The sequence below is a fragment of the Natator depressus genome, chromosome 4 (genome assembly GCF_965152275.1).
Source record: "Natator depressus isolate rNatDep1 chromosome 4, rNatDep2.hap1, whole genome shotgun sequence".
Classification (NCBI taxonomy): Eukaryota; Metazoa; Chordata; order Testudines; family Cheloniidae; genus Natator; species Natator depressus.
In genome coordinates, this window is record NC_134237.1 from 92,581,219 (window position 1) to 92,603,970 (window position 22,752).

Sequence of the window (22,752 nt, forward strand, 5' to 3'; positions counted from 1 at the left end):
TATGTAAATCATTTAGAAGACCAGGTAGACACAGTATCTGTGTGACCTGTGTTATTAGTGTGTAGCATGTTGTCCCTTTCATGGCCAATCTACTAAAGGACAATCTCCTCTTGCTGCCAGCTAATAGAGTTACTCATTTGAGTGGTAGAGGTTTGTGCAGGGAGTCATTACAAAGTCATTACACCCTCACATGCTCATCTGCCTTTAACAGGGAGAGTACAGAATTCCCACTAACATAGTGTTTCTCATCGCCCCCTTTAGGGGCTACTTCATTAACAGCAGGAGGCCGTTATCACCTAATGGAATTACTCTGTTAGAGCAAGTGGCAGCAATCTGCTTTGTGATGCTGAAGGCCATGGGTTTGAGCCCTACTGATGACAGGGAGGGAGTTATTACATTTCCACCATCAACTCAAACAACTCAAATTTGTCCAACTTTCAGAAAAAAAATTTGCAGTCTTGTGAGTGTATCAATTATAGCATAGTAAGTAGATATGTGAAATTTGTCTCTAGGATTCAGTGCTGTTTGAGTAGGTTTCAGAGTAGCAGCCGTGTTAGTCTGTATCCGCAAAAAGAAAAGGAGTACTTGTAGCACCTTAGAGACTAACAAATTTATTTGAGCGTAAGCTTTCGTGAGCTACAGCTCACTTCATTGTATGCATACAGTAGAAAATATAGTGGGGAGATTTTATATACACAGAGAACATGAAACAATGGGTGTTAACATACAGATTGTAACCAGAGTGATCAGGAAAGGTGGGCTATTACCTGCAGGAGAGCGGGGGGTTGTGAGGGGGAACCTTTTGTAGTGATAATCAAGGTGGGCCATTTCCAGCAGTTTACAAGAACAGTAGGGGGGGAAATAAACAAGAGGAAATAGTTTTACTTTGTGTAATGACACATCCACTCCCAGTCTTTTTTCAAGCCTAAGTTACTTGTATCCAGTTTGCAAATTAATTCCAATTCAGCAGTGTCTCATTGGAGTCTGTTTTTGAAGTTTTTTTTCTTGAAGAATTACCACTTTTAGGTCTGTAATCGAGTGACCAAAGAGATTGAAGTGTTCTCCGACTGGTTTTTGAATGTTATAATTCTTGACATCTGATTTGTGTCCATTTATTCTTTTACGTAGAGACTGTCCAGTTTGGCCAATGTACATGGCAGAGGGGCATTGCTGGCACATGATGGCATATATCACATTGGTAGATGCGCAGGTGAACGAGCCTCTGATAGTGTGGCTGATGTGATTAGGCCCTATGATGATGTCCCCTGAATAGATATGTGGACACAGTTGGCAACGGGCTTTGTTGCAAGGATAGGTTCCTGGGTTAGTGGTTCTGTTGTGTGGTATGTGGTTGCTGGTGAGTATTTGCTTCAGGTTGGGGGGCTGTCTGTAAGCAAGGACTGGCCTGTCTCCCAAGATCTGTGAGAGTGATGGGTCATCCTTCAGGATAGGGTTGTAGATCCTTGATAATGAGTTGGAGAGGTTTTAGTTGGGGGCTGAAGGTGATGGCTAGTGGCGTTCTGTTATTTTCTTTGTTGGGCCTGTCCTGTAGTAGGTGACTTCTGGGTACTCTTCTGGCTCTGTCAATCTGTTTCTTCACTTCAGCAGGTGGTATTGTAGTTGTAAGAATGCTTGATAGAGATCTTGTAGGTGTTTGTCTCTGTCTGAGGGGTTGTTTCTGTTGCACTGCTATCATTTGCTTGTTTTTTCCTGATTCGCTTGCGGGACTGGGCTTCTTTGTAGTTAGTATCAGGCAAGATATCTTTTGATATGTCTTCAAATGTTTTGAAATCATTCTTCAAAGTGTGTAAGTGGTCTGCTAATGATTGACAGAGGTCTGCACATGTTTTCAAATCCAATTCTTTTTCTTGGAGAGCTTGACTTGTGTGGTAAAAGTGTTGTAAAATTTCATTCCACATGGTCCACATGAATACAAACTCTAGTTCTTGCATCTTGTTTGCAATGTTTTCTGCCTCTCGTATAGTTTCTCCCTTTTGTGATTGGTCTTCAGCCATACTTTCTAATGCATCCACAATCTTTGAGTAGGACTCCAGAATTGCACTTGTTGCCACTGCATGTGCCTCCCAGCGAGTATTAGAAAGAGATTTCAACACATGATCATTGCCCAAAAATGTTTTAAGAACTGCCCATCGGTGTGTTGAGGCAGAGAAAAATGTATAAAGTAACTGGACTGTTGAGAAAAAACTTACTGCCACCGGACAACAATCAACAGCACTGTGGCCAACAAGCTTGAGAGAGTGTGCAGCACATGGCATGAATATGGCATATTTGTTCTGTTCTAAAAGCTTCTTCTGCATTCCTTGATAAGGCCCTGACATGTTGGCAGCGTTGTCATAAGATTGACCTCTGCACTTTGAGAAATCTATTTTGCAAACTTGGCACAGACAATGCAGTACTTGATCTGCCATTTCTTCACCAGTGTGGCTTTTCAAATTGAGGAATGTTATAAATCGTTCAACTGGTTTTCCATCTGTGGGAGACACATATCTTAGTACAATACTCAATTGATCAGTATGTGAAAGATGAGGTGTAGAGTCGACAGATAAACTGAAGTACCCAGCAGTACTTATTTCATCCACAATAGCTGAACGAACTTTGTCACTCATTAGGCCTTGGATAAGTGTGTTGGTTTACCTTTGCCAGCATTCCCATATTTTGAGATATGGCCTGCTAAAAATGGGTCAAATTGAGCCACAAGCTCCAACAATCCCAAGAAATTTCCATTCTGTAATGATCCAAATGTGTCATTTTATCCCCGGAAAGGCAGACCACGTTCAGCTAATGTTTGAATAACAGCTATAACATGCTGCAAGACATGTTGTCAGTATTCACGCTCCCCTTTAATTTGTTCTTCAAATTTTTGTGTCAATCCATAGCCCTGTCTTCGATTTAAATATGTCAACATTGAATCTCTGTGAGTAGTGCTATTTTCATGTTGTTCAATTAAAACAGTATTCTGCCAGTCACTAAATCCATCTGCAGCAAACCGGGATGCTGAAGGTTTATATGCAAAAAGTTTGCAAACAAAACAGTACACAGACTCTGTTGATGGTGAATACGGTAGCCATTCTCGAGTGTATTTCTCACCATTCGCTTTCATGCCGAAAAATATTTTTTGTGGGCAATATCTTGTTTGTTTGCCATTGGTAAAAGTCTGACGTGATTTCTCAAAAGGTCCAGTTGACAGTCATTTGGTCCACAATCTATCCAGTAAGCTACATCATCGGTACTGAAATCAACCCACATACCAGGATCTTTTCTTCTATTATTTACAGCATGAGCAGGTTCAGTCTCTGACACATCCACACCGTCTACAACAATGTCTGTTTTACCACCAGGAGTAGGATGATCAGTTACAATCTCTGACACATCCACATGTTCTGAAATGGTGTTTGTTTCACCAATAGAAGAAGGGTCAGTCTCTGAAACACCTACAGGTTTTGGAACCATGTCTGTGCTACTGAGAGAAGATGTTCCTTCTGATGGATTTGCTTTGAAAAATGTCAGCTTTGGAAGATTTTGAAAAATTTCACTAGTTTTTTGTTTGTTTTCTTCCGCCAGTTTACGTTTGTGTGCTCCACTCAGTTGGTTACGTTTCATCCTGCTCCTTATCTCAGTTATCTGAACTTAAAAAACCCAACAAATTATTACACAACATACACTATTTTTATGTGTGTGTGTATATATATAATGTATATAAGAAAGGAAAAAAAACCAATCAAGTACGTATAACTCAGAAGAATATATCAATAATAAAACGTAAATGTATTGCAGTACATGACAGGATCTGATTTCCTCGCATTATTTCGATCTACGTTAGTAGGATGCCCCCCTAGTTTAGGTGGGGATAAGTAATAAAAAGAGAACAGACAAACGGGGGAAGAGCGTGTAGTGGAGTGTAAGGAAGTCTAACAAAGTTCTGATTTTTCCCATGGTGACTATTTTGATGCTTTTTTTGAAATATCAAATTTTAAAAAAAAAATCTTTTTTTTTTTTTTGGTGCCCCCTGCTTTGCTGGTGCCCTAAGCATGTGCTTAGTCTGCCTATTGGGTAATCCAGCCCTGACAACAGTCATCCACATTTTTCTCACCTTCAGACTAGATTACAGCAATGTACTTTACTTCTGCTGATGCAGAATTCAGGTGCCTGCCTCCTAAGTGGGGGCGACAGCTGAGAATGCATAATGCCTGTGCTCAAGTTTGCACTAAATTCCATGATGTTAGTGACAATCTTTGAGATCCCGAGCAGACTGAAACTTGGCTGTCTGAAAATCCACATCTTGCACTGTAGCCTCTCCTAGCAGTTACAACCAAATGGGAGGCTGTTGCTGCTGGTTTCTGGGATTGACCACACCAGAGCAAGCAGAAGAGCTGCTGCTTCAATTGAAGAAATCCTGGAACTGAAGCAAAATACAGAAATGGAGATTATCAAAACTGTCTAAGGGATTTGCACATGCTATTCCCATTAACATTAATGTGAACTGGGCGTGCGGATCCTTTGGGATTTGGAAACTCTCACTGAAAATATTCTTATTGGATAAGATTCACAGCTGGCAGAGCCAAGACCGCAGGTTCCTGGCAGCAGAAAGTCCTCTTAGAATGTGATGCATCATAGCAGCCCCTACCTAGCTGGAGGTTAGCAGGCTGGCGGGTACACCCAAAGAGTGGGTGGGTCTGGTCAGAGCAGGGATGAGGTGCCTGTTTCCTTGGCAATAAGTGATGTGGCATGCAGGAGGCATTGCAGGAAAGAGATCTTTATTAAGCATGCTATATGAGACCAGTGTTACATACTCCAACTCTACTGTCCGAGGGGTAGCATCCAGGATGTAGCCTGCATTCCTGAGTGCCTGCTGCTACACTGCACTTGGTTTTTCCTGAAACCTGACCATGTTCCTTTGTTCAGTTCCACTCATCCTTCTCACTGTGTCACTGAGCCCCACAGCAGAGTCCGTCTCCTAGCAACACACTGGGTGCAGCTGATCCTGGCAGGGGCTGCCTGGTTGACTGTGCTTCCTGATTGATGGAGGGGTAGAGCTAAGATATTACTTGACTCATCAGCATCCAGAGCTTGGTGGCTGATCAATGTGTTCCATGTCTGCTGATGTGCTTGGTCCTGTTTCCTGTGTTTGCTCTTGTGCCCACTTCAGTTCCTGCCCTTCATCTTTCCTTGACACCCCTGGCTCTGCTTTCCCCACCACTTCTCTGGCTCACTCATTGGCTCTGTTTTTTGGCTTCTGATCCCTGGTTCTCACCCTTGCCTTTGCTCTCGACTATATCCATAGCCCTGACTCCAGCCCATCTCAGTTCCACTCTAACCTCCAGGCCAGGCCACTATCATGGCTCTGACCACTAGGCCTGACCGTCTACATTCAGATCATGATCCTGACAGTTTGTTCAGCCCAAGAGACAAAGACCGGCGATCAGGCTTGGCTGCGAGTTTGATCTCCATTACCCTGAGGGAGTTAATGGACACCCTGCAGATGCTGGAGACTCAGATCATGGTTCTGCAGGTGCAGGTCTCGCTGCCCAGGTCCCTAGGAAACCAACGATTCTCTCGCTGGCCCAATTTCTCAATGACTGCAGGGAATTTTGCAGCTTCCTGAATCAGTGTTGGCTCCTGTTCATGCTACAACTCCTGTCATTTCCCACTGACTAGGCTCTAGTGGAGCTCATTATCAGACTATATTAACTTGTCTAGGCACCGTATCACAGTTATGATTGCCCCACTGACCTGCAGCCCAGGGCTGGCTGACAGTCCCTTCAGTCATATTTACTACCTCTCAGAACCAGAACTCCAAATGCTCCAGGAATACCTCAGTGAGAATTTAGAGGAGGAGTTTGTTCATCCTTCTACCAAGGGGCCCCCGATCTTTTTTTTGTGGTAAAATAGATGGCTCCTGGAGCCCTGTGTTGATTACCAGGCTCTGAATAGAGTGACAGTTTGAAATAGATACCCTTTTGAAAGACTTGGCTTGGCCAGAGTTTTTTCTAAACTGGACTTTTGCAGAGGCTACAGTCTGGCTTGTATTAGGGAATGCAACAAGTGGAAGACTTCACAGTTGTGCGCTTGATATGGGCATTTTGAGTAATTAGTTATGCCATTTGGGCTATGTAATGCTCTGGCTACATTTTCAGCATTTCATGAATGACATTTTCCAGGACATGCTGGACTGATTTGTTGTTTATTTAGATTATAGTCTTGTCTTCTCCATAAACCAGAAGCTGCATGTCTAGGAAGGACAAGGTGAATGGATTGATCTTCACCAGAATTGCCTTTCTGCCAAATCAGAGGAATGAAAATTCAACAAGGACTCTATCTAGTTTCTTGGTTATATCATTTCCCCACTGAGGGCCAAACAGTGGATCCACTGCAAGTGTCTTCCATCACTGGGTGGAACATTCCAAAAGATGTAAAGGAGGTTCAGCGGTTTCTTGGATTTGCCAATTTTTATCAGTGCTTCCGTAAAGGATTCTTTTAGCTAATAGCACTGATAACTGCACTCCTTCAAAAATGGGTTTGTTTTGTCTGGTCGGTGAAAGTTCGATTAGCTAAAGAAAGTGTTCACTTCGGCTACCCATGGTTTTGTGCATCCAGACCCTGCCAGACCTTTTACCATGGAACCAGATGCCTTGAACTTCGCTGTTGTGACTGTATTTTTGCAAAATGCAGGTCCTTGTAACCAGCTCCATCCTTGTGCATACTATTCATGTAAGCTAATTCCTGCTGGAAAAAAATGGTATCTAAGACAAGGAGCTGCTTGCAATTAAAACAGCATTCGAAGAATGGAGACATCTTTTGTAGGAGGCTCAGTTCCCAGGCCAGGTCCTCACCAATCACAGGAACTTAGAATATCTTTGAACAGTCCATAATTTTAATCAATGGCAGATCTGTTGGTCACATTTCTTTGCCATTTTATCATTACCTACCACCCTGAATCCATTTGAGAGTGCTGAACAGACCAGCCTAGGAGCATTCCAATGCCAGCTTCCCAAATCCCTGAAAGTCCACCCGTTTTTCCAGTTGTTCCTCCTGAAGCCCTACACAGAACATCCCTTTCCTGGTCACTCTGCTCCACCACCCCTGCCCTTTGGAGGTTCAGGATCAGGAAGAATGTTAAGTCAGAGAAATTCTGGATTCTACGTGAATCCAAGGTTGACTTTACCACCTGGTAGACGAGAAGAAAGGTTTTGGGAACCATATGGGAGTATTCATACTCCAAACCTTGTACCCACTTTTCACCAGAAAAACCCAGGAAAACTAAGGCCCCTAAAAGGCACCCTCAAGGGTGGGGGAGAGGGTACCATCAGGGAGCCAGCTGCAGCAGTGTCAGTCTCCTAGCAACACATTTGGCACAGCTGATCCTGGAAGGGGCTGTGTGATTGATTGGTGGAGGGGCAGAGCTAAGCTACTACTTAACACAGGAGCAGCTAGAGCTTGCTGTCTGCTCAATGCGTTCCAAGCCTGCAGCTGCACTTGGTCCTGCTTCCTGTGTCTGCTCCTGCTCAGGCTACTCTTGTGCCTACTTCAGTTCCTGCCCTTCTCCATCCTTGACACCCCAGGCTCTGACTTCTGGTGCTGATTCCTGATGTCTCCATTGTATTGGCTCTGGCTTCTGGCATCGGGTCCCTGGCCCTGACTTCCAGCTCTTCTTCCTGATCTGTCTCCCATTCACTCATTGGCTCTGATTTTCAGATTCTAATCCCTGGTTCCCAACCTTGATTCTGCTCTTGACCATGTCCCCAGATGTCCCATGGTCCTGACTCTCAACTCCAGCTTGGCTCAGCTCTGCTCTGATATCCAGGCCTGGCCGCCTCCAGGGCTCCAACAATTAGGCACAACCATTCATGTCCCAATCATGATCCTGATGCCTGGTAATCATTCAGAGACTCTCCCGGGTAGACTTTGCTGGAGAGCTCTATACGGAGCCTCAATCAACGGAAGCTTAAAGCTGCCCTTCTGTGGTGGAGGTTGGCTGTACTACTCCCTGCTTTTCTCTGGGGTGAATCCTTAGTTGGATAATCACTGCACCTTCTAGGTTGCCTCAAAGCCATTTAGTTTTAGCTTTTCCCCCACTAGTTCTTATACCTCCAAAATCCAAGATTTTAAATGTTACCCATTGCCTGTAGGTTTGTGTAATTCGGGTATTCAAATGCTTTGCTGCTGTGGCAATAGGTGCTCTAAACAAAAATGAATAACAATGTTTCCTTGTGCTGTTAGTATTGTCATTATGATATTGTCCCCTCCCTTTCACCAAGGGGCATACTCCACAACTTCTAGACCTGCACAGTTTCGGGAAACATTTCATGTAGAAGTGGAATGCTATATTAGGTCTATATTGCGGTTGGCATCGTAGTGCCTTATCTAACTCCCATTCACCTCAGTGGAATTGGACTGGGTTTTTAAACACTTCTATTGTTGCTTTTGCTGGTGCTGTTTGATATTCTTTCAAGAGCCGTTCTAACTGTTATGGGGTTGGCTGAAATCAGTGCCTTTCTGGATGCAATGTAATATGACTCATCTTTGCTTATATTATAGTTGTTTATCCATATTTTAAGGATAAACTGTAATTCAAAGGCCAGAATCTAAACTCAGTTTCACTGGTGGAAAATCCAGTGCAATCCCCTTTATTGATAACAGATTTACACTAGTGTAACTGAGAACAGAATTTGGCCCAAAATCTCCAAATATGCTTTCTAATTTCCAGGTATCGGGCATTTTATGGTGCCAGCAGATGATGTCCAACATTCACCAGAATCGCACACGCTATTCTGGTTTATTGTACAATCTTATATAGTGATGGTATAAAATGAAGTGTAATCTGTATGGTGTCTTCAGAAATGTAAATTTTAGTGTGAACAACAGACTCTCTCTCTCTCTCTCTCTCTCTCTGTATACTTAAACTTTTTTCTTAATATTGCAGGAAAATAGTCTAAATACATGGTTAGCCCATTTTCAGTGGCTAAGACAATTTCAAAACTGGGCTTCATTGTGATTAAAGGATTAGATTGCTCCTGCTCTTATTTGCCTGTTTAGGGAAGTAGCCACCCCTTCCTCCCGCCACCCCGCCCCAACACTCCTCCTGCTCATAGTGCAATGGGGAAAACTGGGGCTCCTCCCTGCCAAGATCAACTGGATGGGGAGGGAATGGATAGGAGTAGGAAGTAGGAGGAACCCTGGATTCACCTCCTCTTATTCACAAGCAGCAGTAGCTAATTGGGCGCACAGGTGGGGAGTGGGGCAGCATTAAGCTAGGCCATGAAAACAAATGACAGGGCAAATGGGGGCCAGGAGATGAATTGTGACTCTGAGTCATAATTCATTCTTTGCTCTTGGTGCCATGCAGCTATTTTACAATCTAGCCCATATTGATTAGAGACTTGCTATTCATAACGGGCAAAATTCTCTCCATCCACATAAAACTCAAGTAACTGGACTCTTTGCAGGTAAAATGCAGAAAGGGTGCTTAAATCCCAAACTCCCAACCTGGGACCAGTGTGCAACTGTTTCTCCACAACTCCTAGCCCGGCCTATCGGCTGGAATAGTGGCTGTACCCCTCTGTGTGCACGATGTGTGAGACTAATGGATTCATATAAATGCTGATCAAACCTGTTGCCCACCCACATCGTAGCCTTCCGTGATGATCTGTGCAGGGCTGCCATGGAGACACTATCTGTGGCACATGGAGGAGAATGCAGGCACTCTTATACAGCTGCTTCATCCCAGTTCTCTCCCCATACAGAGATTATATAGTAAAAAGGGCTTTGGGCTGGCCTTCTGCACTGCAGGTGGATGTCACCCAAGTAGAGCCAAAACATATGTACTAATAGCTCTGTACATAAGAGATTAATACCAGCTCCCATTTTAAGAACTCCAGTGCTATCCTTTCTGCAAACCAGCACTGTTGGTTTGGACAGCGCTCTTTAGTAAATCACATCTGTTTTAAGCTTTGCAAGCCTTCAGTTGACGTGTGATGTGCACAGTCTGGTATACAGTTAGCTTACAGCGATGTCACAGCAAATGCACATTCCAACTCTTACAGAATGTATAATTTTATTTTAGTTTTCATTTAGATATCTTAAAATCTTCTTGGGATTGTAAGCAACCCTCTTGCAGAGGTATGCAAACTGCACATCCGTGCATGCAGCATACATTTTGAATAATGACTTAGCCTTTCTATTTCAAATGGAATCATTAGTGTTTCTTTCAGGAAGTATCATTTCCCCTTCTTTTTACACAGTAATTCAGCCCTTCAGTTATTCAAGCTGAAGCACCATAAATAAATAAACAAACAAGGCAATTAGCAGCCGGCAATGGAAAAGGAGATATTTAAAACCTAAGAGAGATTCTGAAATAAACATATTGCAACTGAACTGGCATATGCTGTCGGTGGCCAGTTACATTGACGTCAATTTCTTGAGGACATATATGAAATTGCAGGGACTGTATTTTACCTTTTAGATTAGAACATGTAAACTTTTGAGGATAGCAGGTACAGGTGTGTGCATGAAATATACTCTAAAACTAGAACATTTTGCAACCAGAAAATGTCATGGTTACATTATTTGCATTATGAAAAAAAACAATTCTACAATATATCAGCTCATGGTCTTGGTGCTAAAGGGAGAGTTGTTATATTTTTATGATCCTGCAATTTAGCCTTTTCTTTTGTTGATGTTTTGAAAGTTACTGTTGAGCTTTTGTTGTCAGGACTAAAGCAGAGTGCACAATTTGAAACACACATATTCGATGAATTAATTTTTTTTTCTGTTCATGGGAAATCTTCAAGCAGAACACAGTTTCTTCAAATGTATTCCTTATTGGAGTTTATTTGAGGAATATCTTTTAAAAAAACTTTACCCTATAAACTGATCACTGATGCTACAAGTGTGAGCTGTATTGTTTGTGTGATTGGTCAGATCAGTCACATGGCACTGTTTGTGTTCCCTGATTACATAAGCACTTCTGGTGCTAGAACTTGCATGTTTGAAGTTAAAATTTCAGTTTCTGTGAAAACTTGCACATGCAATCTTTGAAATTCACTTTCCGCATACATGTTGCCAGTAAAGCTTGAGTGCTCCGGTGTTTGCAATCATCAGACACAAAAGGGGTAAGGAGACTTTTTAAAGAATTAATTAATATTAGTGGATATCTCTCTCCTCCCACCCCCCGATTGTTACATAGGTTTGTAAGGCTGGAAGGAACATTGAGATCATCTAGTCTGACCTCCAGAATAACACAGGTCACAAAATTTCCCTGTTACCCTTGTACAGAGCCCGTTAACTTGTGTTTAGCTAAAGCATATCTTCCATGAAGGCCACCAATCTTGATATGAAGACATTCAAAGATGGAGAATCCACCTCTTTCCTAGATAGTTTGTTCCAGTGGTTAATCACCGTATCTGCTGAAAAAAATAAATTGTGCCTGATTTCTAATTTGAATTTGTCTAGGGTTAACTTCCAGCCATTGACTCTCGTTATGTCTTTCTCTGCTAGAATAAACAGTCCTTCAGTAGCTGGTATTTTCTATCTGTGAAGGTACTTCTACACCGTAACCTCTGACTTCTTATAGGAACTGTGACCATTGTATTTATTTTTTATTTCAAGATTTCTTTTCTAGATTTGAAAATTGTTTCCTTTTCATTCAGAAAGTCTAACATCTCGAAATAACCGTGCCTTTTTAGGGGTTGTATGTATTTGTCATAGCTAGAAATGTAGACTCAATTTTAGATGGAACAAGGCCTCCCCTAACTTAGATTGCTCTGAACTTGCTGCTTTATTTAGAGCCACCCCTAAATGTTCAAACTTGTCTAGCAGTGATAACAGCTCTTTTCAGCACGTTGTGTTTTTTTTCATTAAGGATTATGGGCTATATTAGGAAATCTTTTAAGTTCTTCTTTATTGTCCTTTCCCACATTTTGGAAGAATCTGTTCGTTCAGTACTCTTCATACAAATGAGACCAGTTTATCCATCAGTTCAACTGTAGCGTGAGTCTGGAGAATCAGTTATTGCTGGCAGACATACAAAATTGTTTTCCCACATTTCAGGAAAATCATTTAGCTGTGTATCATTAATTCCTCCAAGCCACGTAAAACAGGTTTTCTATGGTAGGTAATCTGTTGACCAAGGGAGAGATTCACAAAGGCACTTAATGACTTTTAGGTATCCAGGAAAGCATGGGATTCACAAAGGCTGTGGTAGGCATCTGGGCTCCTTCTAGAATGAATGGGGAGAGAGAGGCACCTAAGAATGGAATTTGCTGAAGCCAGCACTCTGAGCAGGGAGCTGCAGAGGAGAGGGGTGTGCCGTAAGCCTCACCCCTCTCAGGGAGTTAGGAGCTTGTGCTTGGGAGGAAAAGGAGAAGCCACCCGCCACTTTTAGCCCAGTGGTTAGAGTGCTCACTTGGGATGTGGGAGACCCAGATTCAGTCTTTCCCTTCTGCTTGATGAGAAGAAAGGATTGGAACAGCGATCTCCCACCTCTCAGGTGTGAGTGCCCTAACCACTGGGCAAAGGGATTTTCTGGTGTAGGGCTCCCTCAGTCTCTCCTGTTGAAGCTGTTACCCTTTGGATAAATAATGAGGGAGTGATAGGAGCAAGGGGACTGGCTTTCCCACCCTCTGGTGAGGGCCCTACCCACCAGGCTACAGAGTCATTCTTACTCTCTCTCTGGTCCAGTGGCTCCTTATTTATCCAAAGTGCTACAGCTTCAAAAGGAGAGAGTGAGGAACAACCCTCCCTGACTATCCCATAGCTCTGCGGTTAAGGCCCTTGCCTGAGAGGTAGGAGTTGCCAGTTCAATTCCTCTGCCCCAGCAGAGGGGGAGATTGAACCTGGGTTCCCCACATCCCCTGTGAATGGTCTGACCACTGAGCTAAAAGTTATATAATCATCACCAACATAACTACAGGCCCCAATCCAGTAGGTGAGCTCTGAACACCTATTTTCCCTTGCTTTGGGTATCACGCTGGGGCTTAGACTTCCAGATGCCTCAAGTGAGGCAGCAGTGCGCATGCCCAGAACCAGAAAGATAGGTGTCTAGGGAACTTTTACAGCAGAAACTTAGGCACTGGGTGTGTTTAGGCACCTATATGCTTAGGTGGCAGCTGAGTGGGAATTCTTAGAATGTCAGTCATGCCTAAATGTTGGATATATAGGCTCAAGTAGCAGTTGGGGCACCAAAGTCCCTATATGAATCTGGCCCCAAATTATCATGCAGAACACCACAGTAAAGCTGCTGATGTGACATTTGCAACAGCTCTGTTTTTATGTGATTGCTATTTAAATGTATTAAATAGCTAAGATTGGTACAGTGCCTTGAGGATGCAACATTGAAATGGCAGTCTGTTTTCAAGGTATTGTTATCACTCTGCCAAATATAACTTTCCTGAATTCCTAATATACTTGCTTGGTTTGGAGCGAGATGTGTGTGTGTGTGTGTGTGTGTGTTTGTCAGACGGACAGGAGTTACCGAGAGTACTGCCATCGTTGGTGAGGTCTGCTGCAGTTTGTTGATTAGCGGTGATGGTAAATAGCCACATGACTTTGGAATTCTAGCTTGTTTGCTCTTAGACCTGTTTATTTCCGCTTCTAAGTCACATTTTAATGTCTTATTTTTTTATGTTAGTTGGATATTAGTTGAAGGAAAGGAATGCAAGTGTATTATATATAATGGGTTTTGATGGGTTTTTTTTATCACAGTACGGAGATGACATGACATGTAATCATTTGGTAGAGGGATATGTACGTGTTTCACTTAGTGTAATAGCTCAATATTAGATCTTTTCAGTATTTCAATACATATATTGATTAAAACAAAAAACTGGGGTGAACATCAGTTTTTCTGCTGTTTTCAACAAAATAAAAATGTCTCATTGAATATAAAGTAGTTGTTAACTTTCTGTTGCCAAGATGAAATGCATGCTGTGAAAGGGTATATGGAGTACATAAAGAGAAGTTTCCACCCACTTGGCCTTTTAATAGCAGTTATTCTAAATCTGCATGGTTTTTTGCTTCATAACATAATTTGAGGTTGAAAATACTGTATGTGGAGTGCAGTCATTGCCTTTGAAAAGTCAGCATTTGCCAGCAATTACCACAAGTGACATCTAGGAGAGTACAGTGTGTCAGAATCCTTGGGCCACAATGTGTCAACTTAGAAAATAGGGGCCAGATTCCCTGGTAAACTCCAGCTGCTTTGAGTTGCACCAGTGATACAAAGCAACTAAACCAGGTTTACCAAAAGCTGGATTTAGAGCTGTCTTACATCACCAAAGGAGTAAGAACATACCACTGAATCTGAGCCCAGAGTTAAAAATATGAATGTTGTTGTGATAGGGGGCTTGGAGGGCCAGGGGGTCCAGTGGTTAGTGCACCTGATTTCTGGCCCCTTGCCCCTCAGTCAGGGCAGTAGCGATATCTGTTGCTGACCTTAGGCCAGTAATCTTCAGCTTTCCACCAGCATCTGGGCTTCAGCCCTTAAAGGGACGTGGTATGGGGATCTGGGCCATCCCTCTCCACTGGGTCCCAATCCAGGGCCCTGTGGAAAGCAACACTGGCCAGGTCCTCCCTGCAGTAAATCCAAGTTCACTTCTCTGGGCTACTTCCTATCAGGAGGCCCTTCAGTTTGGGGCTTGGCCCCTATAGTGCATTCAGTCTCTCAACAACAACAAAAAAGTCCAAGGGCCCTACAGGACCTACTGTTCTCAGAGGGTATGGTGGTTGGAGAAGGCACTGTCTGGGGGGCCTTACCTGCTGGGTGGTTCCCTCTCAGGCTCAACTTTCTGTCTAGCTTCCTGGAGAAGCATTCCTCTCTCCTGCAGCCTGTCCATCACCCCTTGCCTGGGCTTCTGAGCTCCCACTTAACCGGCTCCTCCAGGTGGTGCATGCTCAGCAAGCCTGGCCGGGCAAGCCTACTTGGTCCCAGTATTGTCTTTTTAACACTTTCAGGCCCTATGTGGGGTTTGTATACCCCATCACATACCCTTCCACTCAGCCACCAAGTTGTGATGTCACAGGGCTGATCCACGTCTCCTCTGGCTCATAGAAGAAATTGGCATTTTTGTTCTTCCTGCCTGTGCGTTGGGAGACGTGGAAGCTATATGGCTGCAGCGTGAGATACCACTGTACAATGGACGGATTGTGGTCTTTCATGGAGTTCAGGAGAGATGCATGGTCTGCTACTAGGCGGAAGGGCTGCCCCCATAAGTAATATCACAGGACATCAGCAGCTGATTTTCTCAGTGACTAAGCCAGGGCCTCTTTCTCCAGTGAGTGAGCATGCCACCTCCCAGGGGAACAACTTTCTACTGAGACAGAGGATGGGATGCTCTTCTACACTGAATTCCTGAGACAGCAGTGCCCTGAGCCTGACGTCTACTGCATCCGTTTGCACAATAAATGGTTTTGTGAACTTGGGTGGAATAGCACCAGTTCCTGGCTCAACTGGTCTTTCAATGCTTTGAATGTCTCATCACAGTTTTTCATCCAACAGATTTATTGGGGCTGTCAAGGTTCCTTCCCCACTCTGAACTCTAGGGTACAGATGTGGGGACCTGCATGAAAACCCCCCCTAAGCTTATTCTTACCAGCTTAGGTTAAAACTTCCCCAAGGTACAAGCTATTTTACCTTTTGTCCCTGGACTTTTTTGCTGTCACCACCAAGCGTCTAACAAATATAACAGGGAAAGAGCCTGCTTGGAAACGTCTTTCCCCCCAAAATCCCCCCAAGCCCTACACCCCCTTTCCTGGGGAAGGTTTGATAAAAATCCTCACCAGTTTGCATTGGTGAACTCAGACCCAAACCCTTGAATCTTAAGAACAATGAAAAAGCAATCAGGCTCTTAAAAGAAGAATTTTAATTAAAGAAAAAGTAAAAGAATCGCCTCTGTAAAGTCAGGATGGTAAATACCTTATAGGGAAATCAGATTCAAAACATGGAGAATCCCTCTAGGCTAAACCTTAAGTTACAAAAAGACACAAAAACAGGAATATACATTCCCTCCAGCACAACTTATTTTATTAGCCATTTAAACAAAACAGAATTGCATATCTAACTAGATTGCTTACTGACTTTTTACAGGAGTTCTGACTTGTATTCCTGCTCTGGTCCCGGCAAAAACAACACACAGACAGAGAGAACCCTTTGTTTCCCCCCCTCCAGCTTTGAAAGTATCTTGTCTCTTCATCGGTCATTTTGGTCAGGTGCTAGTGAGTTTGTCTTAGCTTCTTAACCCTTTATAGGTGAAAGGGTTTTTCCTCTGGCCAAGAGGGATTTAAAGGTGTTTACCCTTCCCTTTATATTTATGACAGGGGTACTGAATCCTTTACCAGGTCCATCAAAGGGTCAGTAATGGTAGCAAAGGTGGGGGTACTGTCAGAGATTCATCCCCAGCAGTCCCAATAAACAGTGACCTTGCTTCTTGGTGGAGGGGATGGAGCAATCCGCTAGGGCTTGGACTTTGTCCACCAGAGATCGTAATTGTCCCCCTCTCACTGTATACCACAGGTAAGTGACTTCTTTGGAAGCCAGATGGCACTTGATTGGGTTAGCCATCAACACTGCCTCCATAAGAGCTTGTAGTTTGCAATAATGTGCCTTATATGGTTATCCCATCTTCACTGTATACGAAAATACTGTTAATGTAGGTGGCTATTTATGCCCCATGTGGCCACAGCACTTTATCCATCAATCTCTGAAAGGTGGCAGTGGCTCCAGGGAGCCCAAAGGGCATGGTCTTAAATTGATACCACCAAATTGGATGGAGAAGGCAGTTGTCTCTTTAGACTTGGGTGTCAAGGGTATCTGTCAATACCCTTTCATTAGGTCAAGAGTGTATTATATACTTTGCTGCTTCCAGGCTACAAAGTCCATCTCGCCAGACAACAAGTTCATATTGAAGGGTAGTGGTGGACCTTTCTGCTCTGGTTTGGCCCCGGTGCATGGTCATTTACCAAGGACAGTCCTTCCTCTGGGTCCTTGACATTTCCTAGGAACTCCCCTTGTGGCACCCTTCCTCGGCCACTGTGACCATCTCCTGTTTTCTGAGGTCTTTTGGCCTCAAACCTGCCTCCGCTAGGGATGTGACACCCTCGGGATAACCTCTTCCAAAACCACCAGTCACACCCCAGGATGACAGATAGGCCAGGTCTTTGGCCACTCCAGGATCTTGGTGCAGTTTTGCACAGTTAATTTCATCTCTCTCATTGCGTAGGGCTGTATATTTCCATGGATGAACTGGAGGTAGATCATACCTCTGTGCTTCCCTCCTGGCCCCACCTGGTTCCCTGACCAGGGTTTGGCTTCAGCCAGAGTCTGTCTGTCCTTGAATGGTCACTCTGTCCACTTGGACTAACGTTTTCCTTGGGCCCCCTCTTCTGAGCCTGGCTGTCTGTGGTCTAGGCCTGCCCATAAATACAATCCATGAATAGGCAGTCTTGCCAAAAATTGCTTTGTTGCCCACAGGCAAAGCAAACCCCTGCAGTTGAAGGCAATCCCATCACTTCTTCTCCCGGTGGAAATGGCCCCTGTGGGCAAAGTCACTCCATTGGGTCCAGATCCCTCCTAACAGAGTGAGGTTGGACTTCTGGGCTCTTTTGAGACCTTTGTATCCTTACCCCCCGGGTTTGGGCATCCCAGTTCCCAGGGAACCTTTGGCTGGATTCGGAGGTCAGTAATACATATGCCCTGGGGTCATGCCGGTGTTACTTTGGGCATTTTTGCTTTGGACCCGAGGGATCTGAGAGAGTTCTCTGCCAGGGCAATGACCTCTGTGAGAATTTCAGGATGTTGCCTTCTAATCCATGTACATCCCCCGTAGAGAGGATCTGTGCGCCCTGTTCCATGCCTACCTTCTGTGGCACCTGTGCAACCCTCTGGCACCACCAGCAATGTTCTTTCAGACTCTGGGCAATGGCCCAGGGCTGAGTCCCAATCAAGAATTCCTCATGACAGAACCACTGGTGATAGGTTTTGGGAAAGGTTCAGGCACCCAGAATTACTGCCCTGACTTGAGTGTTATCCTGGGTGGCTACCACATCGAAGACCCATTATTCAGCCTGGACCAGGCCTGACAAGTGGAGGGCCAATAGGTTGGCCCAGCTTTCCACTGGCCACGGAGTCATGTCAGTGACTCTCTTGAATGTGACGAGGAATGCCTCTGGGTCATCTGTGTGCCCCATCTTTGTCAGTTTCACCAGGATGGATGGCATTAGGGTGGCACCTCCCCCTGCCCTGGTGAGACTTGCTGCTGCCCCAAGTGGCTGTATGAGCGTAATCATCTGCTTGATGAGCTGCTGCTGTGTCCCCATTTCTTTAATCAGCTGCTGTTGCTGGGAAGAGAGTGCTGGAGCCATTAGCTCTGCTACTGCTGTTGCTGGGCTACCTGTTAATGGTTTTCCAGGGCCCACTTCAGCAACTTCTCAAAATCTATTTGTGCCTTCCATCTCCCCCTCTTTTCTGGCCTACTTTCAGGTCTGGGACACTATGCTCCCCACATTCTCTTCCATGTGTGATGGGGGCTCAGAGGTCAGGGTGGCCTAGTGGTTAGCACGCCCGACTTCTGCCCCCAGGCCTCCCTGTCAGGGTGGTAGCGATATCTGTTCCTGACCTTAAATCCAGGAATCTTCAGCTTTCCTCCTACGTCTGGGCCTTGGCTCTTAAGGGGTGTGGTAGTGGGACCTGAGCCCTCCCTCTCCACCGGGCAGCAACAGCAGCAGGATCCTCCCTGTAGTAAGCCCAGGTTCACTTCCCTGGGTTACTTCCTGCCAACAGGGCTTTTCTGTTTGGGGCATGGCCCCTATAGGCAAAACAGTCAGTCTCTCTCAACCGCCCCCTCCTCCCCGCCCCCCAAAAAGTCCAAAGGAGCAGGGCCCTGGGGTAGATGGAGAAGGCAATGTGTGGGGGCCTTACCTGCTCTGTGGTCCACACTCAGGCTCAACCTTCTGTCTAGCTTCCTGGAGAAGCATTCCTCTCTCCTGCAGCCTGTCCACGACCCTTTGCCTGCGCTTCTGAACTCTCATTTAGCGTGGGCTAAGTATTTGTCTTTTAAGTCCTTGAGGCTCAGTATGGGCTTTTTGTGCTCAATCACAGCCCCAAAAGGGAGAAAAACAAGCTAAGAGTCCTTAGATTAATGGTATCAAGTTTAAATTGATGTCACTTGATGCTGGTAGTTTCGGATTTGGCCATGTCAATATTATAGCTACTAGGAGATTTCTTGTTCATAGTTTTGGGGTTTTTTAAAGTTCATATTCATGAGCAGATGGTATCTTTGAACTTCAGGATCAAGCTAACTTTGATATGAATGAGTATTAGCACGATAGGGCTTGTTTAAAAAGTTCCCATCACTTCTATTTGTGTCTATTTAAAAAATGACTAATATTATTTCTTGTAACTTTGCAGACTACAGATGCCAATTCAAATGTGAGGAAAAGAACAAATGCCATGGCACAGTCAGAAGCTGATGGTGGGAACCGAACTGACACAGCAAACAGTTCCACCCAACCTTCTGGGGTAACTCAGGGGTCTTCTGACATTACACCCCAGTCTCTTTCAGCATCAAGTCCAAACCCGTTCAGTCGCCTCAGTGTATCAGAAACATTGTCTTCTGCAAGAGCTACTCCTCCAGCTCCTCCCTCAACCCCAATTTTAACTGGATGCATAACCCAGCATACCACAGCTGGATCCCCATCTATTCATCATTTACTTGGATCTAGACTGGAGCAGATTCAGACCACAGCTAATACGGTGGGAGCATCTGTAAAGCCGTCTGCTATCTCTCCGTCTCCTGCTCCCCCTGCTTCCAGCTCTGGCACTAGTAAGATAGACAAATATGCACGCATTCTATTTCCTGTCACATTTGGAGCATTTAACATGGTCTACTGGGTAGTGTATCTATCCAAGGACACCATGGAAAAATCAGAAAGTCTAATGTAGTTTTGCTGCTATGTAGTAGTTTCCTTAATTATTATAACACATTTGTTGCAGGGTTCCTTCTTTTAAAACATTTTTTTTTTAAAAAGAGACCATTAATTCTTATTTTACAAGGCTCTGTGCTAGGTTCCCGCCGCATTGAACAAGTTTATTGGGACAATTAACTAACTCATCGCTGAGTGAAGGGTAAGAAAATTGACTTATCTCCTCCAAATGGGTATGCAGAACTTGCCATGGGGGGCAGGGAAGGGGAGGAACAGTGATGGGAAGCACTGACTTTTAGTAGTATGCCCTAATGATTATTACGAATCCCTGAGGCCCCCAGCACCACTGCCTAGGCCCAGCAATGCATTTTCCACTATGACTTGCCATGACTGTTTTGTGGATATTTTTAAATGCTGCCAGAAAGGGACTTTTCCCTGCTAGATTAAAGCTGATGAAAGAAATAATGAGTGGTGACAGAAGAAAACAGAGGGAGTCCTACTGGTGGAGGGTTGGGGGGCGGGAGAGGGGGTGAGGGGAGCACTGTAGAAAAGAGTTAAGCAAAGGAGTTGGAGAACTCCATATATTTTTACTAAGCAGTATTTTGTGCCGCTACGTAGAAAATTCTCTCTGAATTAAAGGATGAGTAAATCTTGTGGAGTCTGAGATTTTATGAACCTCTGGAACTAATTCTTTTGGGTTTGCAAAACCAACTTAATAGCCTGATCCTTCTTTCACTTACACCATATTTAACTTAAGTATAGTTACTTCTAATTTACAACTGTGTAAGACAGAGAAGAAACAGGCCCATGATGCTTAAGTTTTGCTTAGAATTCTTCCTTCTCTGGTGCCTTTCCCCTGTTTTGTTTTTCACTCTGTCTACTCTCCTCCTTTTTTCACCATTATTTTTCCCTTTTGCACTGTTTCTTGTAGCCTTCCCTAACCAGAATGCAAACCCAACAGTGTTTGAGTTCAAGTGGCTTTAAAATGGCAAAATGAGTTTGCCCATCCTTTCTATGGTTACGGGTACAGTACAATTGTAAGGAAGGGAAGTCAGTTCCTTTGGGAAGTAGTCATATCACATAAATAAGAGGAATACTTTTCTAGATGGGATAAGGTGCTTTTCCTCTCACCCCAGCCTGTTTTAAAATTGCTCAATAGCAGTAAAGTGCTCTCCTGAATGGTTGGAGTTAAGATGTGCAGGCAGGTAAGTATTTGGAGTTCTTGGATGAAGTGAACTGTTTAAATCTACCAGAGGTCTTGTTTATCAATTTCCTTTCTACCATACTGGGTAGACGATATGCTGATTTAAAAAAAAATTGCTTGTACAAACTTCACCTGGGTAGCTAAATTAACTTCGCTTCAATGTATAGACTTAACAGACGTATTGGAGCATGAGCTTTTGTGGGTGAATACCCACTTCGTCGGATGCATGCATGCATGCATGCATGCATGCATCCGACGAAGTGGGTATTCACCCACGAAAGCTCATGCTCCAATACGTCTGTTAGTCTATAAGGTGCCACAGGACTCTTAGTCTTGATCTGTAAAAGCAGCAAACACGGCTACCCCTCTGATACGTCTCTGCAATTGACTACCAAAAATAATAGTCTGGATTCTCAGCATATGTGGGGATATGCTTGGGTGGATTAGTCCCCAGCTGGAATAGAGTAACATAACTGACTCCTAAGCCACTCCTTCAGGGGCCCCTAGCATAGGGGATATGTTAGGGGCGGAAGGGGTATTGCCAGCACTTTACTGCGCTCTGGCAATGACCAGCTGACAGATGGACCTTTGGGGGCCACAGCCAGCTTGAGTAGTTTAGAACGTTCAAGAGGCTGCCCTAAACTATTCTGGGATCAGAGTCGGTGTAAAAATGCCCCAGAATGAGGAAACGACAACTGGGATCTTTGCGGCCCTTCTTCCCGCCTCTATCTCATGGACACAGGCTTTAGCTGAGAATCTGACACTGTAGTTTAAAATAAGGAGTACTTGTGGCACCTTAGAGACTAACAAATTTATTTGAGCTGTAGGTCACGAAAGCTGATGCTCAAATAAATTTGTTAGTCTCTAAGGTGCCACAAGTACCCCTTTTCTTTTTGCGAATACAGACTAACATGGCTGCTACTCTGAAACCTGTAGTTTAAAAGACTTTAGAGACCATGAGAGGTAAGAACATAAGAGCTACCAGACTGGGTCAGACCATGGTCCATCTTACCCAATATCTTGTTTCCAACTGGGGCCCATTCCAGAGTTTCATGGGGATTATGGAATGATCCAGTGATCTCCCAGGTTTTGGTTGTCAGAGGTTTAGGGTAACCCCAAGCATGGAGTTTAATCCTGCATGTAGTATGCGTTTCAGTTCATCAGGTTGTGTTACATTAGACTGCACGGAAATTGACTTATGTGAGTTTATTATGATGTAACATATAAGAATTTTCTTTAATTTTTTGTTTCACTGGTTTTGCCAAGCAGCCAGATGCCGTCATTTACATTTTGCTTCTTTACATCTACCAAAAGGCCTAATACGATTTTTTATTGTATAACAAGTGTAAGATTGCCACACTTCTTAAAATACCACAGTAGCTGCCGTCGCACAAAATTACAAATGCAGCATGTGCACTAATTAGCTGTCTGAAGCCGTTCTGAATCCTTGGGTGTATCTCTGGGCATGGTAGCCTTTGCTCCCTAATTTAGTCACAGTGTCATAATCACACTATCGCCCACGGGCACAAGCCATAATCGATTTATCAGGTTAAACTAAGAGATAACAAAAAACTACACAAATACTAAAATTTCTAGCATGATGAACAATGTAATTT

General features: G+C 44.1%; 1 protein-coding gene across 6 annotated transcripts in view; it reads left to right on the forward strand.

Annotated features, from left to right (window-relative positions):
• The window catches only part of GABRA2 (gamma-aminobutyric acid type A receptor subunit alpha2), a 349,612-nt gene that overhangs the window by 47,537 nt on the left and 279,323 nt on the right, over window positions 1–22,752 (forward strand). Inside the window, exon 9 of one of the 6 annotated variants that reach the window (XM_074951472.1) lies at window positions 19,418–20,418. The exons of the other annotated variants lie outside the window; for them this stretch is intronic. Coding sequence (XP_074807573.1) covers window positions 19,418–19,951 — 534 coding nt within the window. The 3' untranslated portion in view covers window positions 19,952–20,418. Of the gene's footprint in view, window positions 1–19,417; window positions 20,419–22,752 lie in introns of those variants that run through there. 6 annotated transcript variants of the gene reach the window in all.